We start from the raw sequence: 26,905 nt of genomic DNA on the forward strand, positions 1-26,905 counted from the left end.
ATCGTCAAACCATTTTATTATTAGTGTCCCGAAGTTTCATTTGTCCATCACATTGTTTTAAAAAGCTTGCTACCTCTGAAAACATGGAGATGAAGAGAGGATGAGGCAGAGTAGAGCAACAACTTGATTTTGAGAGAAGTACATCGATCTTGCATAAACAAACGTCGGCATCATTATCGCTATTAATATACATTGACTCCTAAAATAACTAAAAAATATTTGACTAGGGTAGACCGTAGAAATCTATTATCTATTTAAGAATACAAATCTGCTGCTGCAATATAAAACCAGTGGTTTTCAGTTTTTATTGAGATATACTCTGACTATCCTAGAGGTCTTAGGACCTTAGTAAGTCAATGTAAAAAGGTCAATTAAAATATTCTTCCACTTAAATTTCAAAGTGCTACTGTACAAATTTTACATTTATAAGCGCCTACCATTAATTTTATAGCAAACTGTTTAATTTTAAGCTTAGAATTCTCATTAATTGTATTACATTAAACATTATTTTACAACGTTTAAATCGATGCCATTTCAGTTTTAGTTATGACTTCTGTTCGTTTTGAAGAGCGTGGCTATTCGTGTCTTTAAAAGGAGAGAATGAGACTGATTGGGAGATTAGGGGCTTTAGACAAAATCTCACGAAATTGCTCATATTAGCTCACGCTTTATCACGTGACAATTTTCATACAAATTCATTTGGCGTTAGTGACTGTGATTATGTCTCAAACCCCAGAACGTTGAGGTGTGTACACAACAGTGAGGGTATTGACAACCTACAACTGAGGTCTGAGATGCATCGCTTATTCTCACCATGACATGCAATAAACTAGCCCCTTTATGTTTCCACATGATATTCATTTTGTATGAAACACATTTCAATTGTCTGTATGAAAGTACCATAACCTGGCGACTGAACCAAAATTTTACCGTTTCGCCATGAAACTATGACAAAAGAAGCGATTCTAAAAATGTTACCTTAATTATGTTCATGGTACGAAATTATTGAATTTGGGAAATCAGCATCTTGACTGGATTTTATAAGCAGGCTCATGGTAGGACCCCATTTCAATAAAATAGACCTTTATTGTAGAATCCATGTATGTTTCGTCTTCTTGTCACAAGTGATAGGGACAAAACATTTCATACCTGCTGCCTTCTACGCAGGCATTTCACTAATATATTAATGAAATAGTGATCCGATATTGATAATTCTACCTTTAGAAGAAGGCTAATTAATTTAAGGAGCGACAGGTAACTTGTAAATAAAACAACATTACATTTTCTCAGATTTAATAGGTTTCGAAAATCTTAATTAGATTAGAAAATATATAGATGTGTCTAATGAAACATATAATCAAAATTTGTGGGTGCGTTGCACAACCGCATTCCTCTCGATAACAAACCGTTAGTTAAATATTGGTATGGGATTTAACCTATCGATAACATTACCCGAACATACTACGATTTTACATTTCTATCATTTAAAAGCTTCGAAACCATATTCAATAAAAAATGCCTACAAATTAATTTCTATATCCCCTCTTATAAATCATCTTATTAATTAAAGCGCATATTATAAGTAGAAACAAGTGAGAGATATTTATAAGGGTGTAAATATGAGATGCTAAGTCAAATACCTAAGCAACAATGACCACCTACTTCTAATTAAAACAATGAACTGCGGACTGGTGTCAAAAGAGCAGTTCCGAAAATAGTTGGTAAGTAATCCTCACGGATTATTATTTGTACTTTTTGTAAAACACGCAATGCGTTTTTTTACATTTCTTAAAAAAGTACTTGTTATTTTTTCTTCAGCGTTCAAGTATTACGTAACGAATTTTTTGTCCTTTCGTAAAACGTTACGATGCGGGGCAGGGATTCAATTACGCGTTATTGTTATTATTATTTTCGACTTTACAGTACTTTACAGCACATAATGGTAACTTTTAGCTGTAAAGAGTCACTGGGTGGTCACGAAACGTTTTAATATTGGGTACGGAAAAACGTTACGGCGCGTTACATGGGGGTGGGGGTCAATAATTTCCAAAAACTGCGTGACGTATACTTGAACGCTCCCATATACATTCTCACAAAAAAATATTTATAAATAAAAAAATTCCAAAGTAAAAGGACAGCTTGTCATTCGTATAATTCGGTGCAGGAGACCTGCTCCCATCAATCATTACGTTTATAGCCCAATTTCGCGTTTCGTAAAAATATAAAATAATACACTTTGAATATTAAAATAGATATGAAAAATTTATAAAAGAGAACAATTCTTTAAAAACAATATGAATTATTAAAATATATATTTTTATTAAAATAATATGATGATGAAACATTAAGTAACATCAACAAATACATAAAATTATAAAAATCTTTACAAAATATAATAGGTATCAATAAACTTTAACATTGATAACCCGCAATTCAGTTATACCATAAACTATGGCCGAAGCCACGAAGGAATGACGTTATTCACATATTTAATTTACACTTATTTTTTATACTTATTCTACATATTGTAAAGGCGACAGAGTTTGGTCAGAAGGCATTAGTTAGGGTTTCTTATCTACATTTGTGACTTAATATCGCTGAAAGTTTATAAAGTCGCTGTGTACAGGGCGCGTAACATTTGTATACTACTGCCGTACTCATGAATCTCGTATTTAATTATCTATTACAACGTTATCTATACATCGACTGTATATTTTGCTGGCAGTTGTTATTCGAAGTACAATGGTCAATCAGGACTTAGTATCCTAGTCCGTGTCCAAAACATTTTTGACTGTCAAACTAAGCACTGTCTCCACTCTAATGGTGAAGGAAAATATATAGCTAACAATAAACCTCAACCGTTGCTAAATGAGGTAATTTTTATGAAGCACAAGACTGGAAGGGAAGACAAGCGACATTTTTATGTAAATCACAAATGCTTTCGCGTAAATTGTCTAAAAACTCGAATACAACATAAAATAGCCATGTCATTCTCGGCCTAAACGAACACTTATATTCAATTCCTTATAGAATATATTAACATTTTTAAGACGAAAAATTTGTATACAAATCCTAAATTTCAAAACCGTTAAGCGATACTTTACACTAAACATCAACGGGTCGAAAGCGTAATTTATTCACTTTATTGCCAATTAAAAACTAACCATTAATAAAATATTTATTGCAACGAAGTTTAATATAATAGGAGAAAGTGCGCCCGACACGTAGATTACAGATTAACAGTTTCTATAGTAAAATCTAGAACTGCTCCCGTCTAATGAAATCGCTCAGTCAAATTGGCCTAAATTGTAAAAACATAATGTATGTGTACCACCTATTATATATTCTCGTGTATACGTTCTGTTTCGTGGAATCAAGCTATTGTTCGCCTTATGCGGAAGTATTATAACCTATAGGTACAAGTTTTAGTAGCATTTAAATAATTATATTAATGAATGATTAAATATAATATAGTTGTTTGGTGTTTTCTTAAACCTGAGCTGTCTGTCCTTTATAGCATCACAGGCACAGGTAGTAATTGATAAAATTATATTCAATTATCCGAAAAACATGGTTTTATCAAATCTAAGTCACTATAACCATCTACCGTTAACCTATTTATATTATTAAATAATACTTTATCACCATTAAAAATATAGAAAAATGACCCAAAAATATCTTTATTAAAACGTATAACTAACACATGTTTTAAACTTAAAGGAACTTGCGGTATGAAAGTTCAAGAACGCTTCTTAATGTTTCGCATTTACAATATCAATATGAAATTATCGAGATGTCAAGAGTACAAGTCATAGACAAAACACTCAAATAAGGTTAGTTGCCAAAAAAAAAAACATTGTTGATAGCCTCGTCTTGGCGTGCTTGTATAGAAAATAAACCTTTTCAAATTGATATGAGACTCATTCAGATATACGCTTCTATACTATGATGCATTACAATATTAATCTTTCGCATTTCTAGATAATTTATTTATATTCGGAACTTTAACTGTTATACAAAATTTCAAAAAACTTTTAGAATTCAAAATATATATTATTTTTTAGTTGGTAATTTTAATATAATGCGTTAGAAACTTATCAACGTTTTCTATTTAAGTACCTACATAATGTGTTAATCTGTATAAAAAGAGTATTAGATATAAACATCAACAATTTTCTTTACCTGTTATTGCTTTTAACGCAACGGATGTAAGTTTTATTAAACAAGTGTCAAGACGAGATTAACAATCAAAAGACGTTACATTAAGCATCTTAAATTCCAATAGGATACTATTATTTTCTATAATATTTATTTGATATATTGTTTATTGGTGTTTTAGTTATTTATTTGTTGGTTTCAAACTTTTGTTAACAAAAGCTTCTTAATCTATGATAAATTGTGAAACCTTTGAAAGGCACGGGTTCCCTAGACAACGGAATACATTACTACTAAAGTGTAATGTAGGCACACGGTAATATAAGACTTCATATAAAGATTAAACAAACACAATAATAAGCAAAATTACAACGCGCGACACTTTTCAATGGAAGTTCTTTCAACGTTTTAAAATTGAATTGAAACAACTTCGAAAAGGGTACCGTTGTACTAAACTTTATATTTTTTTTAATTAATACATGATTTGTAATATTTTGAAATTTAATGTTATTAAAAAAACTATGAGATCGTATTTGTTCTACTTTAAATGTTAATGAAATATGCTTTCACATTTTGTGTGCGACATTTAAAGCCATATAAAAATACCGAAATTCAAATTCACTACAAAAAGATTGTATATCTAATAAGCTTTTGTCATTATTACTTTAAATTAATTTTGTTTATAAATAATACAAGACAACGAATCATACAGAATGTAAAATAAGACGAGGCGACGGTTCGTTTCACTTTGATTGGTCAAGTTCTTTACTCCAATCATCACGGTCAGTAACCGTTTACAGTCCATGGTCCTTCGGTCCGGAGTAATGCTGACCGGGTCCCTATCGAATCAATGAGAGATACGCAGATCTATATTCGTACTGTGCTTTGTCATCCGCACATTTATAAACGGAACACACGCACTGTCCCGTCCACATCCTCAATCGAGTGGGCTGCGCGAGGCACATTCTCCCTCCTGCGCTGTGAACACAAGTACGTTTGTCGCCGTTCATCGTTATCATCCAGTCCTCGTCTCGTTTACTCGTTACTCGCGATGCCAGTCACGTGTGTATCTACTGTACGCGGCATAGATAGCCTTCGTGGCCACGAATTCCTGCAGCAAACCGGTCCCGGCTCACCCAACACAACGTGGTCCAACCAAGAGGTGCATCTCTATTCTCTCCCGATCGTACAGCCACACTCTCACAGGATGTGATCCCTGTACTCGGAGTTTGATTCGAGTCAAGACAGCGGAAATGAACGCGGAGCAAATCGCATATGCAGGTGCGTTAAACGCTATTCTCATGTGCAGCAATAGATTCTATGCGGAATCGGTCCTATTCCAATCCATGCTCAAGTTGAATCCGTACCCTGTTCGGTGTTACGAAACTCTCAATTGCCGTGGCACATTCCTATGCCTTCCTGCCTCTTCCTCTACACTACTCCTCGCGACTGAACCACCCACTGCATTAGGCTCGACACCGACTACTGGTTTCCCCCAAATAATTTCCAGCACACACTCTTATTACTCCAAATGTTGCGCTATCTCATCACAGTCCAATCATGGACTATCAAATGAAATGGAATGTCTTTTGTTTTATATTCTAACATTCATTACCTTAATTAGAGTATTTCAAAGTCAGTTCAACATTTTAGCCATGGAGGCTTTTATAAAATTTCCTATATGTATTGCTTTTTTATCTGGTTTACGTCATGTTCAAGTAGTTACCTCACGAGAACTTTAGTTTATTTAAAATTATTAATAGGCCACTAATCTGGTTATCGCGTTAAATAGTATTGCTTATACACTGATATACCTATTGTAGTATAACCCAATAAGTTAATAAAATAGCCCTTAAAAATCATACTTAAAATATGTACTATGAAGTAATCTACAGCTTTATTATATAATATATACATTTAATCTTAATAGTAACATTACATTTTGACATAAAGCAAAGCATATGTCAATTCTTAAAATTTCAGAAATAACTTTATGACCAAAATGAATGTTCCAAATTTAAATTTCATTAAAATTTGAATACTAAGCTTCGGAAAGAAGATATCATTCATAAACGTACTATAAGCTGTATTATTAAGCAACTGTATTTGAATGCGTGTCATAGTGACAATTGTCGCTAAATATGTATTATCTCTGTATATATGTTTAATAAAACCTTAATCAGTCTTGTAACCGATTTGACTAAAACACCGTGTTGATAAAAACATTGACAAAACGAACTGTATTTGAGTCTGCACTGTGTTAAAGTGTATTGTCCCTTTCATTTACTTCGAAAAACAAAAGAATGACAAAGACAAAACATATGAAGGCTTGTAATACATTTATGAATACGGTTACGCATATTTTCTACTATTTCACTGTTGATGACTATTTAGGCCTCACCATTCAAAGGACATATTCACAGACAAATACAATTCTAACAAACGCATCGTTTTCTTTAAGTAACAAGTACAAGTACTTTCAATCAAGCTCTTTTGTATGTCAAAATATTTATAAATGTAGAAAACAAAAAATAAGTCATGTTTGTTAATAACTGTGTATATTATGTCTACTTATATGAGTCTGTGCTTATGTGTCTATGAATCCGGCACTGTTATGCTAAAGGCCGCTTAGGGTGACAGGAGTCGAGACTACGCACTTGTCAGATGCCAAAATCCAAACGGTTCTGACATATGTCAGTACGCTGTCCCGTTTCTGTACCCATAGACGTTAAACGCTATACAAATAACTCTCTAGTTTTGTCTTTGGTGAAGGTTGCGTGAACGGTGAAAACCAAAGAATAGAAAAACGACCAAATACCGATTGTATACTCTTCCACCGAGATTTGCGTATCCAACGGGCTTGCTCCTTCTTTAATTGTTCGATACCCTATAATTACATACATCATATTTATAGCATATAAAAAAAAACAAGTATCGCTACAATACAATTCGGGATTTTTTTTAAATAGCCAAGTAGGTGATCAGCCTTCTTTGCCTGACCATCGATTCTTTCACTTCACCGAACGAGCGAGTGTTAAAAAGAAAAGAAACATACACGAAAAGGGGACACTCAACACACCAGCCCCCTACTTTAGGGGGGATTATTTAAGAATATTTCTATTTTTTTATCGAAACCTTCAAAAATAGTATAATTTTATTATTATTTGTCAGGCGATTATATATATCAAAGAACTCGGTCGTACGGTAAAGGAATACATCGTGAGGAAACCGGAACGTCTTAGGCTGAATTTAGTCTCACGCTCACCGTCGGCGCTCATAGATCAGCGCGTAGTTCGCCAGCGCTGACGCTCAGCGTGGTTCGTTTTAGTATCGTACTGACCGCCTTACTCGACCTGTATCCACTTCGCGATTTGCCCTGACTGTACACGCTGACGACGTCCGTTTGACACTACAACGCTCACTGAAAGCAGAGGCGCTCTAGCGATCGTCAGCGCTGACAGCTACGCGAGGCCGACGCGCGACGCGTTCGGCCTCGCAGCCATCGGCGCTGACCACCGTGCGTGCTGATAGCTACGCGTCATTCAAACACGCTTCCTAGAAGTTCATATATCTCGACCATCAGCGCCGACGGTGCGCGTGCGGTCGGCGTGACACTAAATTCAGCCTTAGACTTAAAAATCGATGGCCAGGCACAGAAGGCTGATCTACTTGTGAACTATGAATCGAACTATGAAACTATCTATCACTATGAAATCAGTATTCGTCATCCAATCTAAGAAATCGTCAATCTATTCGGCTTAGTCTCAAGAACGCACCAATTCCGGCTGACAACGCACGAGCCTTCTAGTAATGTCCATGGGCGGTATCTTATCACTGTTATACAAAAAAACTTACCGTTTCATCATTCCAAATAGCATGCAATTGTGTTCCCAGCATGACAGCGGTGAATATTGCAAATAACAGTGCCTCGGCGATGAGAAATAACAGCAATACAACTGTGGCCGGCGGGGAATATGTGCTACAGTCACGCCATTCGTGATGGATACACGTCACAAATTGATAAACTGATAGCGTCAAAGAGTGAATTGAGATGGCTGCGATGTAAAACTGTAAGTTATGACGAAATGTATCGGTTATTTAAATCTGTCAATATCTTGACACAGTATGTGATAAAAGTTGTATAAATTAATTTCTATTATCTGTTAATGAAGATCTTATGACAGTCTGTGGTAAAAATTGTGTAAAGGAATTTCTACTATTAATGAAGACCTGTCAATATCTGGACACAGTATATGATAAAAATTGTGTAAAGGAATTTCCACTGTTAATGAAGACCTGCCCATATCCTGACACAGAAAGTGATAAATATTATGTAAATAAATTTATATTATCTGTTAATGAAGATCTTATGACAGTCAGTGGTAAAAATTGTGTAAAGGAATTTCTACTGTTAATGAAGACCTGCCAATATCTGGTCACAGTATATGATAAAAATTGTGTAAATTAATTTATATTATCTGTTAATCAAGTTCTTATGACAGTCTGAGATAAAAATTGTGTAAAGGAATTTCTACTATTAATGAAGACCTGTCAATATCTGGACACAGTATATGATAAAAATTGTGTAAAGGAATTTCCACTGTTAATGAAGACCTGCCCATATCCTGACACAGAAAGTGATAAATATTATGTAAATAAATTTATATTATCTGTTAATGAAGATCTTATGACAGTCAGTGGTAAAAATTGTGTAAAGGAATTTCTACTGTTAATGAAGACCTGCCAATATCTGGTCACAGTATATGATAAAAATTGTGTAAATTAATTTATATTATCTGTTAATCAAGTTCTTATGACAGTCTGAGATAAAAATTGTGTAAAGGAATTTCCACTGTTAATGAAGACCTGCCTATATCCTGAACACAGAATGTGATAAATATTATGTAAATAAATTTATATTATCTGTTAATTAAGATCTTATGATAGTCTGTGGTAAAATTTGTGTAAAGGAATTAGATTATTATCTGTTATTGAAGATGTTTTGACAGTATGTGGTTAAATTGTGCTGCAGATCGAAATTATCATTTATTAAAAAATATTGTATTTCAAGCCAGTTTATACTATTTCGGTTATTATATAGTTTATTACTGCTAGTAACAAAAGGCGGTTTTTAAGGCGGTTCATAATTCACAGGAAAAAAGGCAGGAAAAGAGGCCGTTTCTCCAAGTACTTTAAGTAAGATGGCTGTTGGCCTTGACAGTTGTTTTTGTTAGTTTGTTGTTGTTTTGTTGATGTAATTGAATTGTTGTTGTTAAGATATTAAATAAGTTTTATTCCTGAAAAGGTACTAATATATACTCACAGTAAATAGCACAAAATACTTTTGATTGTTCTCTCCAACACAGTTATTCACCCATGGGCAATGGTGGTCCATCTTCCTGATGCACCTCTGGCACACGGAGCAATGGTGAGCCCTCTCCGGCTTGATGCTGCAGCACTTGGTGCATTTAAATATAACCTGACCCTCACGGAAGCTCATTTGTTTTATCATCTCCTTCGTCGCGTTGCCTTTTGGTACAGCGCCCTGAAATTATTAACATTTATATTATGTTGATGTATTTAACATTTAAAATCTATTTTTTTTAATTCGCGGCACGTCTGAGAAGTCGCATTGTTTTTATTTATTTCGTACTCTTACATATAACTTAACAAAAATCAATTATACTAAAGATACAGCCAAAGATGAAATACATAATATATACAAAAAGGTTCAAACTAAGTACTACCTAATTCGGCAGTGTTGTATGAAGGAAATACACACCCTGTATGTGGAGTGTGCTACGGGATAATAATTCTCAAATCACTTGAAATTAAACGCTATAAACTTTTTAGTCAGTTGATTTTCAATAAGATATATTAATTGCGAACTAACACTATATTAAAACCTTTATAAATTAAAACTACAAGATGTAAAAATCTCTAGTGAAACAACTACAAATTTAGAGCAAGAGGAAATAACTAAGTAAACAACGTCAGCAAATGGTTTATCAGACAGTATTATTAAATTATTTATTAGTAGTTTTTTTTCTTGTTTATAGAACAGGTGACGACGGGGATCCCCTTATTTTAAGTGATACATGGACACTCACACTCGCAAATCCGTTGCCGACTTTATAGGGTACGCTATTTTGAAGGACCCTAAGTTGAAATGGTTTGGAAACACTTCAATGTATAGCTAGTTCCACAAAGAAGAATAATAAATCTCATTTCTTTTTCGCATGACAGATATTTCTAGTAATTATGTTTTTGATCTGTATATAAAAAACATATATATAAACACAAGGAAAATAAAATAAATCAGTGGCGCTACAAACTTTTTATTTCTGTAGTCTGTTAGCCTGACACATGCCGTCGAGTTTTTGGGTCTATGGAAGCCGGTTTTCTCACGATCTCATCGTTCGAGCGAATGTTAAATGTTTAGCTTAATAAGCATAGATTAAAAGTAAGAACGCATTTACATTAATGGTAAATTTTGTAACTGCCTCTTTTCCGCTAATATAAACCTTATTTTAACCCGAAGAAACAAGTCATGATGGCAGAGGTGAGGTTTCACAACATCTTATCTGAATGCTGCTAATATTATTTTGGTACAATAGAGATCAAGATTTGCACTATACAATGTAAAATTGCATTGAATTTATGTAAAATGAAAATATTGCTGCGACAAACGCATAGAGAAGACGTATATCTTAGACGAAATCTTCAAGGATCAATTTAATTTATTCAAATAACGAGAATTTGATTGCACTAAAACATACAGACTACGGTACACTTAAAAACGCTAACACAAAACAAAACACTATCACTCATTACCATTATCACTATTACTCATTATCACTATTACTCATTATCACTATTACTCATTATCACTATTATTCATTAACCACACTTAGCACTTTCAGTTGATTACTTAATTTTCGCACTTATATCTCTTGAAGTTCATCTTTGACTTTTGACTGAACTAACTGTTCGCGTTTAGGCCTGCTTTTATTACCTTGATCGATTCTTACAATCACCTATTGCCTAAGACGAGTGGACGAAATTGTGCGGACACAAATAACATCTTCAGAAATATCTCCGTGGAATAATCGTGAATATTTGAGAACTTTCTGGGCAAGAGTGGTACTGAATAGATTGTGTTCTATCCTTTTCGAACTATTCTAGAATGTTCATGCTCTATTTGCCACTTGTTCATCACTCCCTCCTTAATGTACGGCATTCAAGTTCAGTCTGACTTCCAGAGGGTTCTCATCTCCCCTTTCTCGCGTATTCTTCCATGTTTATCCCACCCAGAAAGGTCACTCTACAGTAGGTCATCAAAAGGTTAAAAGCAGTCCTTAAAACTGTACCAGGTAACTCCACTTGCTCCAAAATAGCCAGAATAAATATTTCCAACTCCAGAGTGTAACTTTATGTATCCAATTTTCTCATCATAAATCACATTTGAACTTGCTGAAAACTTCTCTAAGTTGTTGAAAGAAACATTTAATTAAAACCCGCCTGTGTAACTATATTATATTCATGATTTACCTAAATACGAACAAAGGAATCAACTGCTAAAATATATGCATACAAAATTACTGAATTGGAATATATTTCATAGGTGATTTCTATATATCCTAGACGACATACTTACAGGATCTGTGAACATGGTCCTAAGATGTGAGGCAAAAGCGAGGAAAGTTAGAGTTTGGAAGACAATTATGTTGGCGTAGCTGTAGAAGGGGTATGTTGATACTCCAGGTAACAGCATAACCATCATCACCACAAACTCCGCATATAGGATGAGAAGCCATGTCAGCACAGCACATATAATGCCACAGATATCCTGAAAATTATGTTTATAAAATAATAATTAAGTTTTATTGGTAATGGCTTTAGCGTTCTACTTGAGGTACTGTATTGAAATCCTGCCCACGCACCAATGAATTTTGTATGACGGTAAACATTATGAGGTCAACAGCATGTCACGGACATGTATCAGGCAAAGGGTGATCATATGTTAAAGTGCCATAAAGAGTGAAGTTCGACTAAACTATTAACAGATAAAGTGGTTCTTCTGTGCGAATTTGAGTAAATTTCTGTGGTCTTGGAAAAACTGTTTTACTTATATTTATTCTTAATGCCTACAAAACCACAACATTACTTAAATAACGTCAATACAATTATTGACCTGGTTTTAAAACTATAATCAATTTGTCTAATTGGTATGTTTTCTTTAAGGCAATAACAGTTAATGCAAAGTACTTACCCTTATACACCATGCTTTACCACCACAACATCTATTATGCATATCCCGATCAGGTCTTGTTAAAACAAGACAGTCAGGTTCTACCTGATACTGGCTTTCCATGTCATCTTCATCTGTACTATCATAAAACTCTCGTATCATTTAGATAATTTATTACACCTGTAAATAATATTGTTATCTGTCATTACTTGGTATTATAAACCTTTTTTTTTTTAATTTATAATTAAAAGTAAACATCTTTTATTTAAATGTTGCATCACTTTACATGAGATTTAAAAGTATAATTAAATTCAGACAATTTTTCTTTAAATATCTTGTATGTATACCTTGTACCAGCTATACAGATTAGATTTTTTTAATCTAATCATGTGTTAATAACATAGTATGAAGAAAAATTAAATTAAGATTAAAGATATGATTAACTATATTATGTATAATATGCTGTTTAAGTTAAAGTTAAAGCCAATAGTTATTATAAGAGAACATCATTAAATCTCTATTTATATTTTTTCTGACTATGCGCTGTAGCACTAGTATATAAAAGCCATGCATTATTAAACTTAGGTTTGCTCGCATGTATCATTAATAACTATACAGGTTATACATTTTGCTTCTAGCAATAATGGTACCCATAAGACCTTATACCAACAGTCCAAATGTATTGGCACCATGTATGTGTAACAGCACCATTTTCAGTAAAACAGGATGTTAATAGAAAGTTTTTTGATATTTATGAGAGTGCATAGAATGGAATAAAGTATATTTAAGCAGATTTTTAAATATAAGTTTGCTTGCAAAAGGACTCATTAATAATTATACAGGTTTATACACATATCATTACATTAGACATACATTTTGCTTCTAGCAATAATAGTGCCAACAAGACCTTATACAAACAATGCAAATGTTTGAGCATATGTAACAGCACCATTTTCACAGAAACAGCATGTTAATAGAAAGTTATTTTATATTTTGCCAGATAATGCATACATTCTAATACAATAAACTCATGCAAAGTGCATAAATAACCAGATAACACATCAAAATGTATTTTTTATGGAAAAGTAAAAATAATCGTATCTATACGCGCCACAGCTTTTCGATTTTCTCTATGAAATTTTAAGCAGTTTGTTGTTATTTTAGTGATAATCTATAAACAAACGCAAAACGCACAGCAATATTGAAAATGCAAATAAAAAGGAAGATCGGCACTGAATAAAACTAATCTATGCGTACCTCAAATAAGAATGAATCTAAACTCTTTCAAGGGTCAGGGCTTCTTCACAAAATTTTTGGTAACATTCATATTTTAATATTCTCTTTAATTTATAGCTTTAATCAGGTGTAAGACTAAATTTTCTTCTTATACAACTATGTACACTCAAAAAGTCAAAATCAATAGCACAAGCAAAGGCACACTCAAGCAATGCTTGTGTCATATATTCTTAGAAGGTGTTTAGGGTGACCCTGTACAAATTGAAAACTTACTAAATATCTGAAAATGGAAAATGGGCTGGCTATACACCAATAAAATTGGCATCGATGAGACTTATCACAGACATTTTATAATCATATAACATCGCCATTTGGTTTAAAGTTTGAACAAGACTTAAAATTGTATCGATTCAACTGCTTTCATATACACCGTTACTAAAAAGTTTTGATAATGCATATACAGTAAACAATATCAGTTTTAGGAAGTTTACCTTTTTTCTAGGACGAAAAAACAACAACTAGATTCAAAAAATTGGACAGATGGCTGGAGGGTTACGTAGGAATTTGATTAGACGGTGCAGATTAAGTATTATCGTCAGAGGCAGGAATTTTGAGCATTTATTCTAAGAATTTTTGTTTCCTACAAACAACCATTGAGAAATAATTGTTTTAATACAATTTTTTCACAACCGTTGTTTTTAATTCTTCCTAGAAAGATATTAGAGCCATTCATGGCTACGTGTATTACCTTTTCAGAATCCCTATAAAATGCGCCAAAACTTGTAATACAGGGTCCCTTTCCGGTAGAGTATTTTTTTTTCACAGTAGGGTCCGATGTAAACAAAAAGTTCTGATTTGAAAAAAAATTATATCGTAAAACTTAATATTATCTTCAATACACTCAATAAACAACTATAAATAGTATGTCTAACGCAAGAACTCATCAGAACCAATCTAGTGGATATTATGAAACAGATACAGGATGTAGATTTTTTCGAATTTTAATAAGAATTATTAAACAAAAAAGTCAATTTTCTTATAAAAACGCAAAATAAATTATAACTCTGCAGGGGTTGAGCTTAGAGACCTCCCGTAGAACAATTTGTTGCAGCTGATGACCTCATCTATCCCCTATTTGCGTTTGATCCACGACTTTTTGACCATCCTGTATATAAATGAATGACACTAACGATTTCTTTGACACTCGTGACTATAATGTCTTATGACTTGAGTATCAACATCAAAGTCAATTTGATGAATCGAAGTGGTATTTACAAATAATCTATACTATGTAGTATGGTATTTTATGGAAATATTATAACGAGTGATTTTTTTTTATTTAAGCATAATAAATATGTTTCATCTTACTTAAATCATTAGTATGCTTTAGAAAATAAAGGCTACCAAATACCGAAGTTCAATAATCCTCGTTTATCAGCAAGCGTATTTAATATTTAAGTTAGGATAAAATATGTGGCTTTACTTTCTGTTAAAGCGCCATCGAGGGATTGCTTCGTGTTCACGTTTTTTACCACAGGAAGAAATTGAAAGCATTATATCTATTCAACAACAATATTAAATAACTGACACTCAGGAAAGGATATAAAATATTAAAATCTTATAAATTAAAAAAAATGTTTTTATTTTGCAGCTTTAGGAAATTCTTATACATAGATACTAACATTACATACTTTGTTTTCGTTATTAAAAAGAAATTTTGGAAAGAGCGTTCAAGGTGACAAAACAATCAATTACATATAAAAACTACGATTGCAAGATTTCATTAAAATATAATTATATTTTTTGTTTTAAGCTTTTTAAATCTATATTATTAAAAAATTAATTATTGTATGTAACAACGATGGCATCACTAACGTATTCGATAAGTTTCCCTAGGTTAAACTCGCCAGCGCCTCTAGCGGACATCGTTCAATGTAACAAAACACAACATAATATCTTCTGGATTTGCTGAAGTTTTCTCTGGCAGTTTCTTATCTGCAAAATAATGCATGAGTGAATGGAAGAATATGAAAAGAAAAATAAACAGATACCCCTAAAGGCTAAAACAGTGTTCTAGTTTGTGAATTTTCACCGTGCATCGCTTCGCAAAACATACACACAAAAGAATCTGTGATGCAATCCTTAATATCCCCAGTTGGTATGTATTATTGATTTTTAAATAAGCGATTTCCTTGTTGCGCATACTCGTTCTTTAAATCAATATATGCAGAACAAAGAACTGGAACTATATGTAACTTAACAAAATGTACTTCAGGTTTAATATTACCATGGAATGTATTTATTATAAATAACATTCAACAAGTCTTAGTATTGATATCAGCAATTATTTGAGTGTTAAGAAATAACTATATTTCCTTTATGAAAGTCCGAGGACCCCTAATGGGGCATGTAGTAGTATCTGCATCTGATTTACTAAACTTTTTTAAAGTACGGAGAAAATCACATTAAACACTAAACATGAATTGTTTTGCCTGGAACAAAACGACATACCTCTGGGTTATACACAGGAGTCCAGATGACAACCTAAATATAAAATATCTAGATATATTTAATTTAGGAACTCACAATTGTTCAACAAACAACTGTTGAACAGAACATATTAGTTAAATTTGCTGCTGCAGCAAAAAATGCTACTGCAATTTAAATATTCATTTCACACAGTGAAATCTACAACTACATCCGACATTGTTTGTTTTGGGTAGGGTTGGATACACACATCTAGCTAAGCTAGTAACTTGGTACATATTTGAAATCCTTAGGGGTAGGATACAGAATGGAGAAGTGTTAGAGAGGATGGGGCTGTAAGTACTGATTAATCTCAGTAAACATGGAAAATGCGAGCATGAGCTCATTGCACATTGACATGTGTATTGCACACCAAACCAAATTCAAGTTCCTTTGTCCATTGGCTTGGGTTAAAGTAAGAGTTAATATCACAAATGGTAGTTAGGTTTAAATAAATCTCTGGAAAAAAAAACTAATAATTACTTATCCTTTTTTTTTTATTTATACAAATATTTAAAAATTGGACTATGCAGCTCTTATCTGAATAATATTTGGCAAAATACTGCCTAATATGTTTTTCTGTAAAAAATTATGAGAATTATTGCAAGAAGAAGAATAATCCGCAAAGAAGTGTCTATTATATATATATATATAGTATGATGAAAGCGAAATGTTTTGATTTATTGTTTATAATCAAGCATATCTTTAGAAAACTGGAGTCAATTCTCCACAGAGATCCTTGCACTGTTGTATAAAGAACCACACACTGAAAAATAAGTCCTATATTGCTGTGAAAAGTTGGTGCAATAGTTAAAAAAGTTAAAATTATTATTTTGTTCTTATAAATATTAGGGTGTTATTTCTTCAATACTAGGTTAGATCTATAAAAGTGATAATGAGTATGACGCAATTATCTTGTATTGTTTTTGAAGTTATACTTCTACGCGCCTAAGCGTTATGAAAAATTGATGAGAGTGAAATTTTACGATGCGCGCGCACCGTGACACAAAATTAACAGAATGAAGTTGCCCACGGAAGATGCTACGGAATTGGACATAATTTAAAAACATCATTCGAATAATAATAGAATTTATGTTTCACTTAATGTAAGAGAATAATAATAAATATTTATTTATTAAATTTTTCAAATGTAAACTGAACTTTATTGACTATAATGACCTTTTCCAGTCTTTGATTATTTAATTGTACTTAATTATTTGCATGCAATCAAAAACTATTTTTAATAATGCCAAAGAAGTATAACTTCTTACGCGCGTACATAAGTACACGCACCCTTTTTTTTAGTAAGTCACCTTTCAGCTTTGCATAACATGGGCAACGACGTCTCTCTTTTTGGGCGTAGGCTCGTTTGAAAATTAAACATGAGTCATACTGCGCGCTAAGTTATGCTTCTGAATATTTTTATCTATTCTTTGCTTACACTGCTTGTCTTCCATAAAATCATACATTATGAAGCTATAAATTAAATGCATTCGGCCACTAAGACTGGCCACTATATTTGTTTTAAAATAAGTGTTGTTTGATGATTTGCTATTTTAAAAGATTACCGAGAGTTTTTTACGCCGGTTTTTCTCTCGGCCTACACCCTCTGTCTTTTTTGCCGATGAGTATGGATGCCTACAGATTCAAATTTATTGACGTGGAATAAGTGATACCTGTATCTTATGTTCCATAATAAACATATTTTATTTTAGAGCTGGTAGGACAAAAACAAAAAATAGGTATATGTTTAAAAATTACTAGTAGACTCGGCCAAGCGTTGCTGTGGCTAAGATTTTTGTTATATTACAAACTATTCTAGAGAAAAGGCAGGAGAACACCAATCCACCATGCTTTTTGGTGGTTATGCCATTAAATTGTAGCTTATGTGAAACGTTGGTAATTATTTTGATAAGGATCAATACCTAGGTACGAATAAAGAGCCTTTTCTAGCGGTGGTATTTTAATAAAAAATAATTAATAAAAAGGACGCTTATTGTGACGTAACTATAAAAGATAGAGACATGCTGTCGTGACATTTTTTAAAGATAGTGATGTGTCCTGAAAAATTGTAATTCATCATTTTGTTCTATGATTAATAGTTTTCGCAGCGCACACGATTGAAGGAAGTTTTTTGTTTATTTTTTTACACCTTGGGTTATAATATTCAAGTTTTAGTAAGCATCCCTATTTTTTTTGAAAATGAAACAATGCATATGTCACTCGGGAATGGTGTAGCTTGCCAACGGTGAAAGAATTTTTGAAATCGGTCCAGTAGTTTCGGAGCCTATTCATTTCAAACAAACAAAAAATCAAACCTTTCCTCTTTATAATATTTAAAAATTATGAAAACAAAAATAATTAATTGGTTATATATACTACTTACGATTCACTTGGACGTTCCTATAACATTATAGTACAAACATCTGCGTTGTACTACAAATTATAATAATATGGATTAAACCGTATAATATTTCAATAGATAAGTGGGTAGGAGGCCGTGTGATAATGGCATTGAAACGACTAATCTCAGTTCGGTTTGTGGTTATTATAAAATGGTTGAAATTGAAATGCATCGCATATTAGGTATGTTTTAATATATTTTATAACTTACCTATAAATACTCTATAGCTTGAGGTTATAAGAAGTGAACACAAAGTGTTAGGAATTCGCTTGTTATTGTACGAAGCGGTATTGTATCGATTATGAGCTATTTTCTGTACCTAACTATCTGGAACCTCGTGACCTCGCATGGCAACTGCCGGCCGGGAGCTGCGTCCTTGACGCGCCCATCCCAACGCTGCGCCAGGTTGTTGCGCATACATCACAAAGGAAAATCACACCTACACTTTTGCCATCTACCGTTTGGTGCTCGTGATATTCCTGTGTCTTGCATTGAAAACCACAAAAATGTGCAAAATAAAAAGCAAACGACGTTCTTTGATTGTAAATCCGGCTTTTGGGATACATTTCGCAGATCATGAAACCAGAAGGAGTTCATTTCAACGCGTGGAAGAAGACGGGATATCTGAGGATACCCCACTTATAAATAGATTCCCAGGTTCACATGGCAGGGAGAGATTTGTATCTACCATCGTCACTGCGGGATTTCTACTTGGGATTCTATTAACTGGATTTATTATTGGAGTATATTTACTTGTTCTCCAAAGTAATGCAGGTATGTAAAAATATGTATAGATGATAAAGTGATAATATATATAGGGCTATGCTATTTCTAATTAGTTTAGACTTAAATTACTTATTAGTCTGAAGTTGTGCTAGCTCTTAGTGCTAAATTTATAAAAGTATATCACCTTTTTGTTAGCAACAAACCGGCAATTACACATTTCTTTTAAGATTGTAGAAGTTCCAATATTTTATATCTAGATCACATTGAAATGTATGTGATTTTGTTTGTGTGATTTGATTGTGTATTCCTCGCAATGCTTTCCTTTAGCATTGTTTGTTAAATACGCACATAGAAATTCTATTGGTGCACAGCTGGGCTTCGAACGTACGACCTCGGCTATGAGACACGTACGCTTAAGCACTAGGCCAAAACTTCTCCAAATAATAAAGCACAAGTTATTTTTCTTATAAAAAGGTGTTCAGAATTCTTTTTATATTACGACAAAAATCAGTTTCATTCGGATGAATGAAATGACAAAAAAATCTGAAACTAGTATTATACTTTTAGATTTTCTACTATGTATTACTTAGGTAAAGTATACAAATTTAATTACAGATAATATATTGCCGCCCATAGAGGATCCGATTCCCCTCCTTGGTCAAGGTGTCGAAGCGATTCCGCCTCTTGATGCAAAACATGTGGTCATCCTGCAAACTGATACAAGACAGTGTGTTAACCGCACTGATTGTATAGATTTACTGACGACTGATTCGCAAGTAAGATCACTTATAATGCCATCAAAAACATAACTTGAATATAAAAATACCATAAAAAGTTTTAACAGAACATATTAATATTGCATATCTCTTTTGTTTTAAATAAATACATTGACTTGGCTATACCTCACAATTCACATTATACATTATTTCATAGATACTATACTATAAAAACATATTTTTCTTGGGAGTGTATTTTTTGGAACGAAGTTCCTTATCGCGCGTTGTGAAAGGGGGCTAGACTGAATAAATTCTTACGAAAAGTTGTCACGACACTCAGTACTTGGATGGGTGACCGCCTGGGAACACCTCGTGATGTTGCCTTTTTTTTTCGTCGTAAGATTGGTGTCGAGAAAATCTATCATACTGTTATGATACCAATTAACATATAATTTCATCGAAAGGAATTTCGTCCCTTGACACCTCTAAAGTTTTTTATACATGAGGATGTTTATCTTATAATGTAGCCACATCCGAACTTTCATTTTGCACATTAAATTACATTGTTTATTCCGATTGCAACCGATAAAAAAACTTATTTTTTTAGATGAAAAAGTAAACCACTACATTAATTTAAATCACTTAGTTTAGTTATTATTTTTACCTACTAATCTTTTGAACTTTTGACCTTTATATTTTCCATTTGCAAATTTTTGACAATAACATATAAACCAGTGCCGATAATTTTTGAAACCAAAAAAAAATTACAGTAGGATTAGAAAAGCAGGGGGATACGATCAAAATGAAAGGAAAAATAAATTACGGTCGATCTGAGGGGGGGGGGGGGGGGGAGTTTTAAGGGTAAAAAACGGTTTATCTCGATTTCCGGCAAAACTAAAAGTCCTATCGAAGAAAACTAAATGGCAAAGTTGTAGGTCATAAAAAGATTTACACCTTATGTATTCACACATTTTTCACATAACCTCAAAATTTATGTGAAAAATTCAAAAACCAACTTTTTGGTTTTTTATTTCTATCTTTTACAAAAATTTTTTTTTTTAAACGAATTTTGGTGAAAACTTACCTTATTATGTCCCAAATATACTGTAATTTATTTGATTAAAAATATTTATTTTTTCACCTTATTTTGAATTAATATCGAAAAAACACCCTAATTTTCAATCGAAAATTCTGACGTCAAAATTTCAGCTTTTTTAAAAAAGTTGGTGTGTTTTCAGTTCGTTGAAATCTCTACTTTCCTATGGTAAAAATATATATATATTACCATAGTAAATCTTCTCAGAAAATGCAAAAAATCGTATGCAGTAACGCCCAGACCCGTCATCCCCTTCCCTACTTCAGAAAGGCTTTTAAAGGCTATCTACACTGGTCTAATAGTAAAATAAATTTGTTTGTGGACTAAGATTATGTTCACAATGCTCACAGTGTCTGGGTTTCTATTACAAAAAAAAATCAATCTAAATATTTTTTTCTAGATGGCAAACCATACACTTCTATACAATTACTTAGTGTCGACTAATGGTTTGGTGTTTGAAGCTCTTGGATGGAAGAAATCAACTTTGTATGCCGAGCTTTCGCCTCTGATCTTGGCGTTTATAGGTAAGTCACTTTATGCTTGATGGCTTTTATATTTAAGCCAAGCCTGTCTATTTTTGTGTGTCTAGTATGTTGTAGCAGTGTGTCTAGTCTATAGACCAGTGCCGATAATTTTTGAAACCAAAAAAAAAATACAGTAGGATGAAACCCATTAGAAAAGCAGGGGAATATGATCAAAATGAAAGAAAAAATAAATTACGGTCGATCTGAGGTCGGGAAGGGGTAGGGGGGTTAGTTTTAAGGATAAAAAACGGTTTATCTCGATTTCCGGCAAAACTAAAAGTCCTATCGAAGAAAACCAAATGGCAAAGTTGTAGGTCATAAAAAGATCTACAACTTTTGTATTCACACATTTTTCACATAACCTCAAAATTTATGTAAAAAATTCAAAAAACCAACTTTTTGGTTTTTTATTTCTATCTTTTACAAAAATTTATTTTTTTAAACGAAATTTGGTGAAAACTTACCTTACGTAAATACGAAACGTAAAATTTTGGGGTTACTTCTTTCTAAAACATATAATTTTCAAAATCTTCAAGTGAACAATTCAATAAATATGCATAAAATATGATATAAAAAAGAGGAGTCATGAGTTTACATGAGCACTTTTAAGCACTTCTAAAAAGGCACCTCCTTGTCTAGTAGATTCTAGGGAGTTTGAAGGGGCGAAGTTCTATGCTTTCAAAAAGGTCATATCTTAAAATGAAGGCGATAATGCCACGGAGCTCAAGACGAAACTATTAGGTTGTATGGACATTTCTAGTCTGTTGTGTAAAATACATTTTTTTTAAAGGTAACTTTCAAACGGTGGAGCCATCTGTTCTTCAAATCGCGGCAGCAAAGAGCGTGATTACAAATGGAGTCAATAATCACCGTTTGAACACAACATTCATTATTATCGGGAAAACAATTAAGTATCCCCCGAAGAAATTGTTTGAAGCTCTCTCAAAATTACCACAATGGCGTTTGACCTATAATTAAATTAAAAAACTGATTCCCTACTGAGGAAAGTCAATTTAAATGTCATTGTTATGGCCAATCTCAAAAGTTTATACGTCGATGTTATTCAGTTCATTCAATGTTTTGTCATATTTATTTATCTTTGAAGCGACACGGACAATACACGACGAAAGATTCCTTTTCTTTGCTATGGTAACGATGTTTATATGAAATATCTCTCGAACGGTGAAGGAAAGGGTACGGGATGCTGATCATCTACTCGCCTATTAGATTGACAAATGACCATAACAGATACAGAAATCTGAGACCTAGACCTCAAAGGATGTAGCGCCACTCGTTTTTTTTATATTTTATCAGTTTTATATAATTCTTCTTCTTATAGTGCCATCTCCTTGCGAAGGTTGGCGATCATCATGGCTATTTTAATTTTGGATGCCGCGCTTCTAAACAATGACTTGGTACTTTGACCAAACCATTGTCTCAAGTTTATCAGACAGTTTTTTTTTTATATAATTGATTTAAATAAAGTATTAATTTGTCTTTTTCAGTATTGTATTGCAAATTGTTCCAAACTGTATTAAATAATTTTTTGTCCCTTTCTAATTGGTACCAAACTGATAAAGACAAAACATTCAAGATACTTTATGAAAAATTTGGTATATAAATTATTGAGATTTGCCATATATCTTTGTATGTGATATTATGTTAAATGTTATATGACTGTTCGAAGTTTAGTAGGCGGGCTGGAAGGTTCGTTGGCTAACATATATATGTCTACTGGTGGCTACAATAGGCGCTACTGGTATTCAATTAATTAATTAATTTTGGATAACCAAAAAGTGAAGTTAATTAAGATAGATGAGACCCTAAACATCAAAGGAACATAATGGACATACTCAAATAGTTGAATATTTGGCTCTTTTCAAACTGTTCAATAGTAATAAATCCAAAAATGTTGAGCTGATGAAAAGGGAAACGCAGGAACTGAGGCCTATTTAGATGCTAAAGACAAATTGTATGACCGCTACAATCATTGTATCGCTCTCGAAGGCGAAGGCATTGAATAATCAAATCAAATTCAATAAAAAAAACCTGTACTTATGTACACGCGTTAGAAGTTATACTTCTTTGGCGTAACAATATAAAAATCTTTTCAAAAAAATTATTCTACGTTTGTACAAAAAACGACACTAACAATATAAAAACCTAAAATGTTGACGCAGTTGTCGCAGTAACTTCAGGGTGTCAGTTTTTTGTGACGGTGTGCGTGCGTATCGTAACTTTACTCTCATCATGTTTCACTAACGCGCCTAAGTATAACTTCTTTAAGTCTTTTCTATGTTATCCTACGAACTTTTCAGCCCACCTGTTATATTTCTGTCTTTTTAACTATAAGAAAATCATAAATATATACCTAATAGTAAGAAAATTATAAGTAGAAATTGTCTTGAATTATAATTCTACTTTGACCACCGAATATTATCACTTCACAATCACCCCATTATCCATAAATGAGTACTTGCATATTTAAAGGACTCACCTGTCTCTTTTCAACGCAGTTTAAATACAATGCAAATGAAAGAGACGAAAGAGTACTTTAATTCTAAATTTAGACCGTTTTCATGATATGTTATCACTTCCGAAGGAAGTAATATAAGTTTCCGCTTTGCATAATATTTTGTGATATTAATTGTAGCAAATTATATTAATGTTTATATTATTTTATGATTTTTAAAATTATCGAATATTATTGTGATATTTTTTTAAGTTAATCGATGAATTAATACATGCTTAAGTAATTTAATTATGCGGCTGTAAATTTGTTTTAATGAAAATTCATATCTCTCATATTATTTATATGTGCCAAATGTACTTTTATTTTATTGATGTTATAATAATGTTAAGGCATAATCTGGTTAATATAAATTAAACATATACATAATTAATTAACATATTTAAATATACCTACTAGAAATATGTCACTAATATTAAGACCACAGAATAGATAAATAAGACGGATTAGTTGAGGCTGTTTCTTGGGTCCTTTTATCATTCGCTCTTTCGGGGACTGAATATATTGTGATGAATACCCAAAAAGTAGACGGCGTGTGGCAGGCACAGGTGGCTGATCACCTGCATTAGGAATAATCGAATAAAAGAAGGATTGTATTTTGACAAACATCAAATGAGTGTTTCTCGCTGTATTTGCCTATTCTGTGTTTAACATAAAACAATTCGCGTATTTTCTCGATCTGGCAATAATAGTTGAAAGAAAATTACATGAATAAATAAGTCTAGATTAGTAAAACCTCTATTCATAATTAATATTGTAGTAAGTAAGTACTCTTTTGTCTCTTTCTCTCTTTGAGATATAATTCAGAATACACTGATTTCTATGAATAAAGGGAAATAATATTTAATTGAATGTCTAGTAAAATAATTGTAATGAAAATCAATGTCTATTAAAACTGATATCGTATACGCTAAGGCCTATCAACTTACAGTAAGCACTATTTAAGATTAATGTTGTGTCAATTGGTGTCTATTACGTCCGTATCTGCATTTTTGAAATTATAATGTAGTAATGTATTTATGGATATTAAATGATGATGAATACTTTTTGTTTCATTAAGAACTCTGAATTTGTTTTGTTAATCTAAAGTCGAGATGAGAGAGATGTCGCCTTCTTAATAGGCTGACAAGCTTAAAGAGGAGGTGGAAAAAATGGGGAGAAAAATGGTCAAGATAGAGACAGATAGAGCCAGTTGGAGGAAGCCTATATAAGAGGTCCTTGAAAAAAAGACCTATGTTCATTATTCCCCATCGGCTGCGCGCAGCGAGTAGAGACCGCGTCTCCGCACGCAGCAGCCCCCATCAAGGGCTATACAGCCCGCCCTGTAATAGCAGGGCGTGAACATAGACCACCCGAAGGGGGCATATGCCCCGAACGGGCCAAAGTTCACCCCTCTCGAGGGAGTGTGCAGCAAGTACTACGACGGCCTATGTACATTAAGTGTGTGTATCTTTTGTTAAAGTGTATGACTGTTTCAAGGCTTAATTATTATTTACTATAAAGTCGAGATGAATCTGATATTGATTAAAATTTGATAGAATGTTTCTATGTAAATACATTTATTTTGTTATATTACTTACATTCCCAATGTATGTATGGGTACATACATCCCTCTTTCTATATTGTTCCTGATTCCGCCGTATGCAGTCTTTTGAGGATCCATCTTTAGTGTTAGCCTAAAGGTTGTGGGTTCGAATCCTGTCTGGGCTAAAATTTTTCTATGCTTAGTACATGTTCCTACAGTGAAAGAAAATATCTTGAAGTAACCAACACGTCTCAGATAAATAGACGGCGTACTACATGCCTATTTTTCTTTTACACGAGACCATACTTTAATTTCACTTTATTAATGACACCAACTGAAGTTCAGCTTAAGCCTTTTTCGTATTCTGTAAATCAGTGTGATCACCGGAATCTCGGACTCGACTTCAGCCATTGGGGAAACCCCACGCGTGGCAAAACCATCTAACCAGATTAGAATAACCGCCGGCACCGGGGAAGGCACCCGTCATTCCCTAAAGTGAGATTCCGTCCCGGCCTTCAGGGCCCACGATGGCTCAAGCTGGGCACAAGGGCCAACAGCATGATAAGCACAGCCACTAGGGACTTCGGGCTGGCCAATCAATATTAGACGGGTCTAGGATATAAGGTTTTAGGGACAGTCCTTTCGTCGCATCGTTCTTAATTGAGCCACTGGCGGTCAGTACTTAGGTTATCAATGAAACTTCACAAGCAAGTCTACCGAAGAAATCATAATAGTATGACTAACATCACGATACATAATGTGTTATGCTGTATTTTAATTTATCTGCAGTTGGAACTGTGACTAATTGTCTTGCCAAACATTACCGGCGATTGCTGCAGATTTACTGTGTAATAACGAATTAAAATAGCAATATAAACGATTAAACTATCGCGTCTTTAAATACCGAATGATGGATTGTAATAAATCAATGATTGGATAATTACAATAATGACGAAACGCAATCCAATGGACGATGTTTTTTAATATACGATGTCTCAAATAGGAATTACATAATACTGGGTTTAGAAATAACATGGTGTGATAAAAATTATGTTGACCCGTCTTTGAAAATATTATTCCCCTTTGTCAGCTTCCCTCTCGTTAAAACGCGTTATCGATTTCAGGAACTACATGTTCACCCGAACAAATGGAACCGCAGGGCAGGTAGCCATTACTAAAGCAAATGATTTCGGGATAAATTTAATAAATTTCCACG

General features: G+C 33.1%; 2 protein-coding genes and 1 long non-coding RNA gene across 3 annotated transcripts; 1 reads left to right on the forward strand and 2 right to left on the reverse strand.

Moving 5' to 3' along the window:
* Positions 1-5,689: 5,689 nt before the first annotated feature.
* Positions 5,690-13,878, reverse strand: LOC125062368 (palmitoyltransferase ZDHHC3). The gene is made up of 6 exons (XM_047668236.1): positions 13,664-13,878; positions 12,428-12,586; positions 11,813-12,004; positions 9,479-9,700; positions 8,011-8,223; positions 5,690-7,042 (listed from the first exon to the last, which is right to left on the reverse strand). The coding sequence occupies exons 2-6, from the start codon at positions 12,566-12,568 to the stop codon at positions 6,884-6,886; spliced, it is 927 nt and encodes a 308-aa protein (XP_047524192.1). The 5' UTR covers positions 12,569-12,586; positions 13,664-13,878; the 3' UTR covers positions 5,690-6,883.
* A 1,387-nt stretch (positions 13,879-15,265) lies between these two features.
* On the reverse strand, positions 15,266-18,913 carry LOC125062568. Its single transcript, XR_007119297.1, has 2 exons — positions 18,783-18,913; positions 15,266-15,637 (listed from the first exon to the last, which is right to left on the reverse strand). It is a non-coding gene; the product is annotated as an uncharacterized LOC125062568 (long non-coding RNA).
* On the forward strand, positions 18,889-23,610 carry LOC125062567 (peptidoglycan-recognition protein SB2-like). Its single transcript, XM_047668572.1, has 4 exons — positions 18,889-19,346; positions 19,914-20,074; positions 21,511-21,634; positions 22,425-23,610. Exons 1-4 carry the CDS (start codon positions 19,079-19,081, stop codon positions 22,610-22,612), a joined length of 741 nt encoding a protein of 246 aa, XP_047524528.1. The 5' UTR covers positions 18,889-19,078; the 3' UTR covers positions 22,613-23,610.
* Positions 23,611-26,905: the final 3,295 nt, after the last annotated feature.

Source organism: Pieris napi, chromosome Z (assembly GCF_905475465.1).
Source record: "Pieris napi chromosome Z, ilPieNapi1.2, whole genome shotgun sequence".
NCBI classification, from domain to species: Eukaryota; Metazoa; Arthropoda; class Insecta; order Lepidoptera; family Pieridae; genus Pieris; species Pieris napi.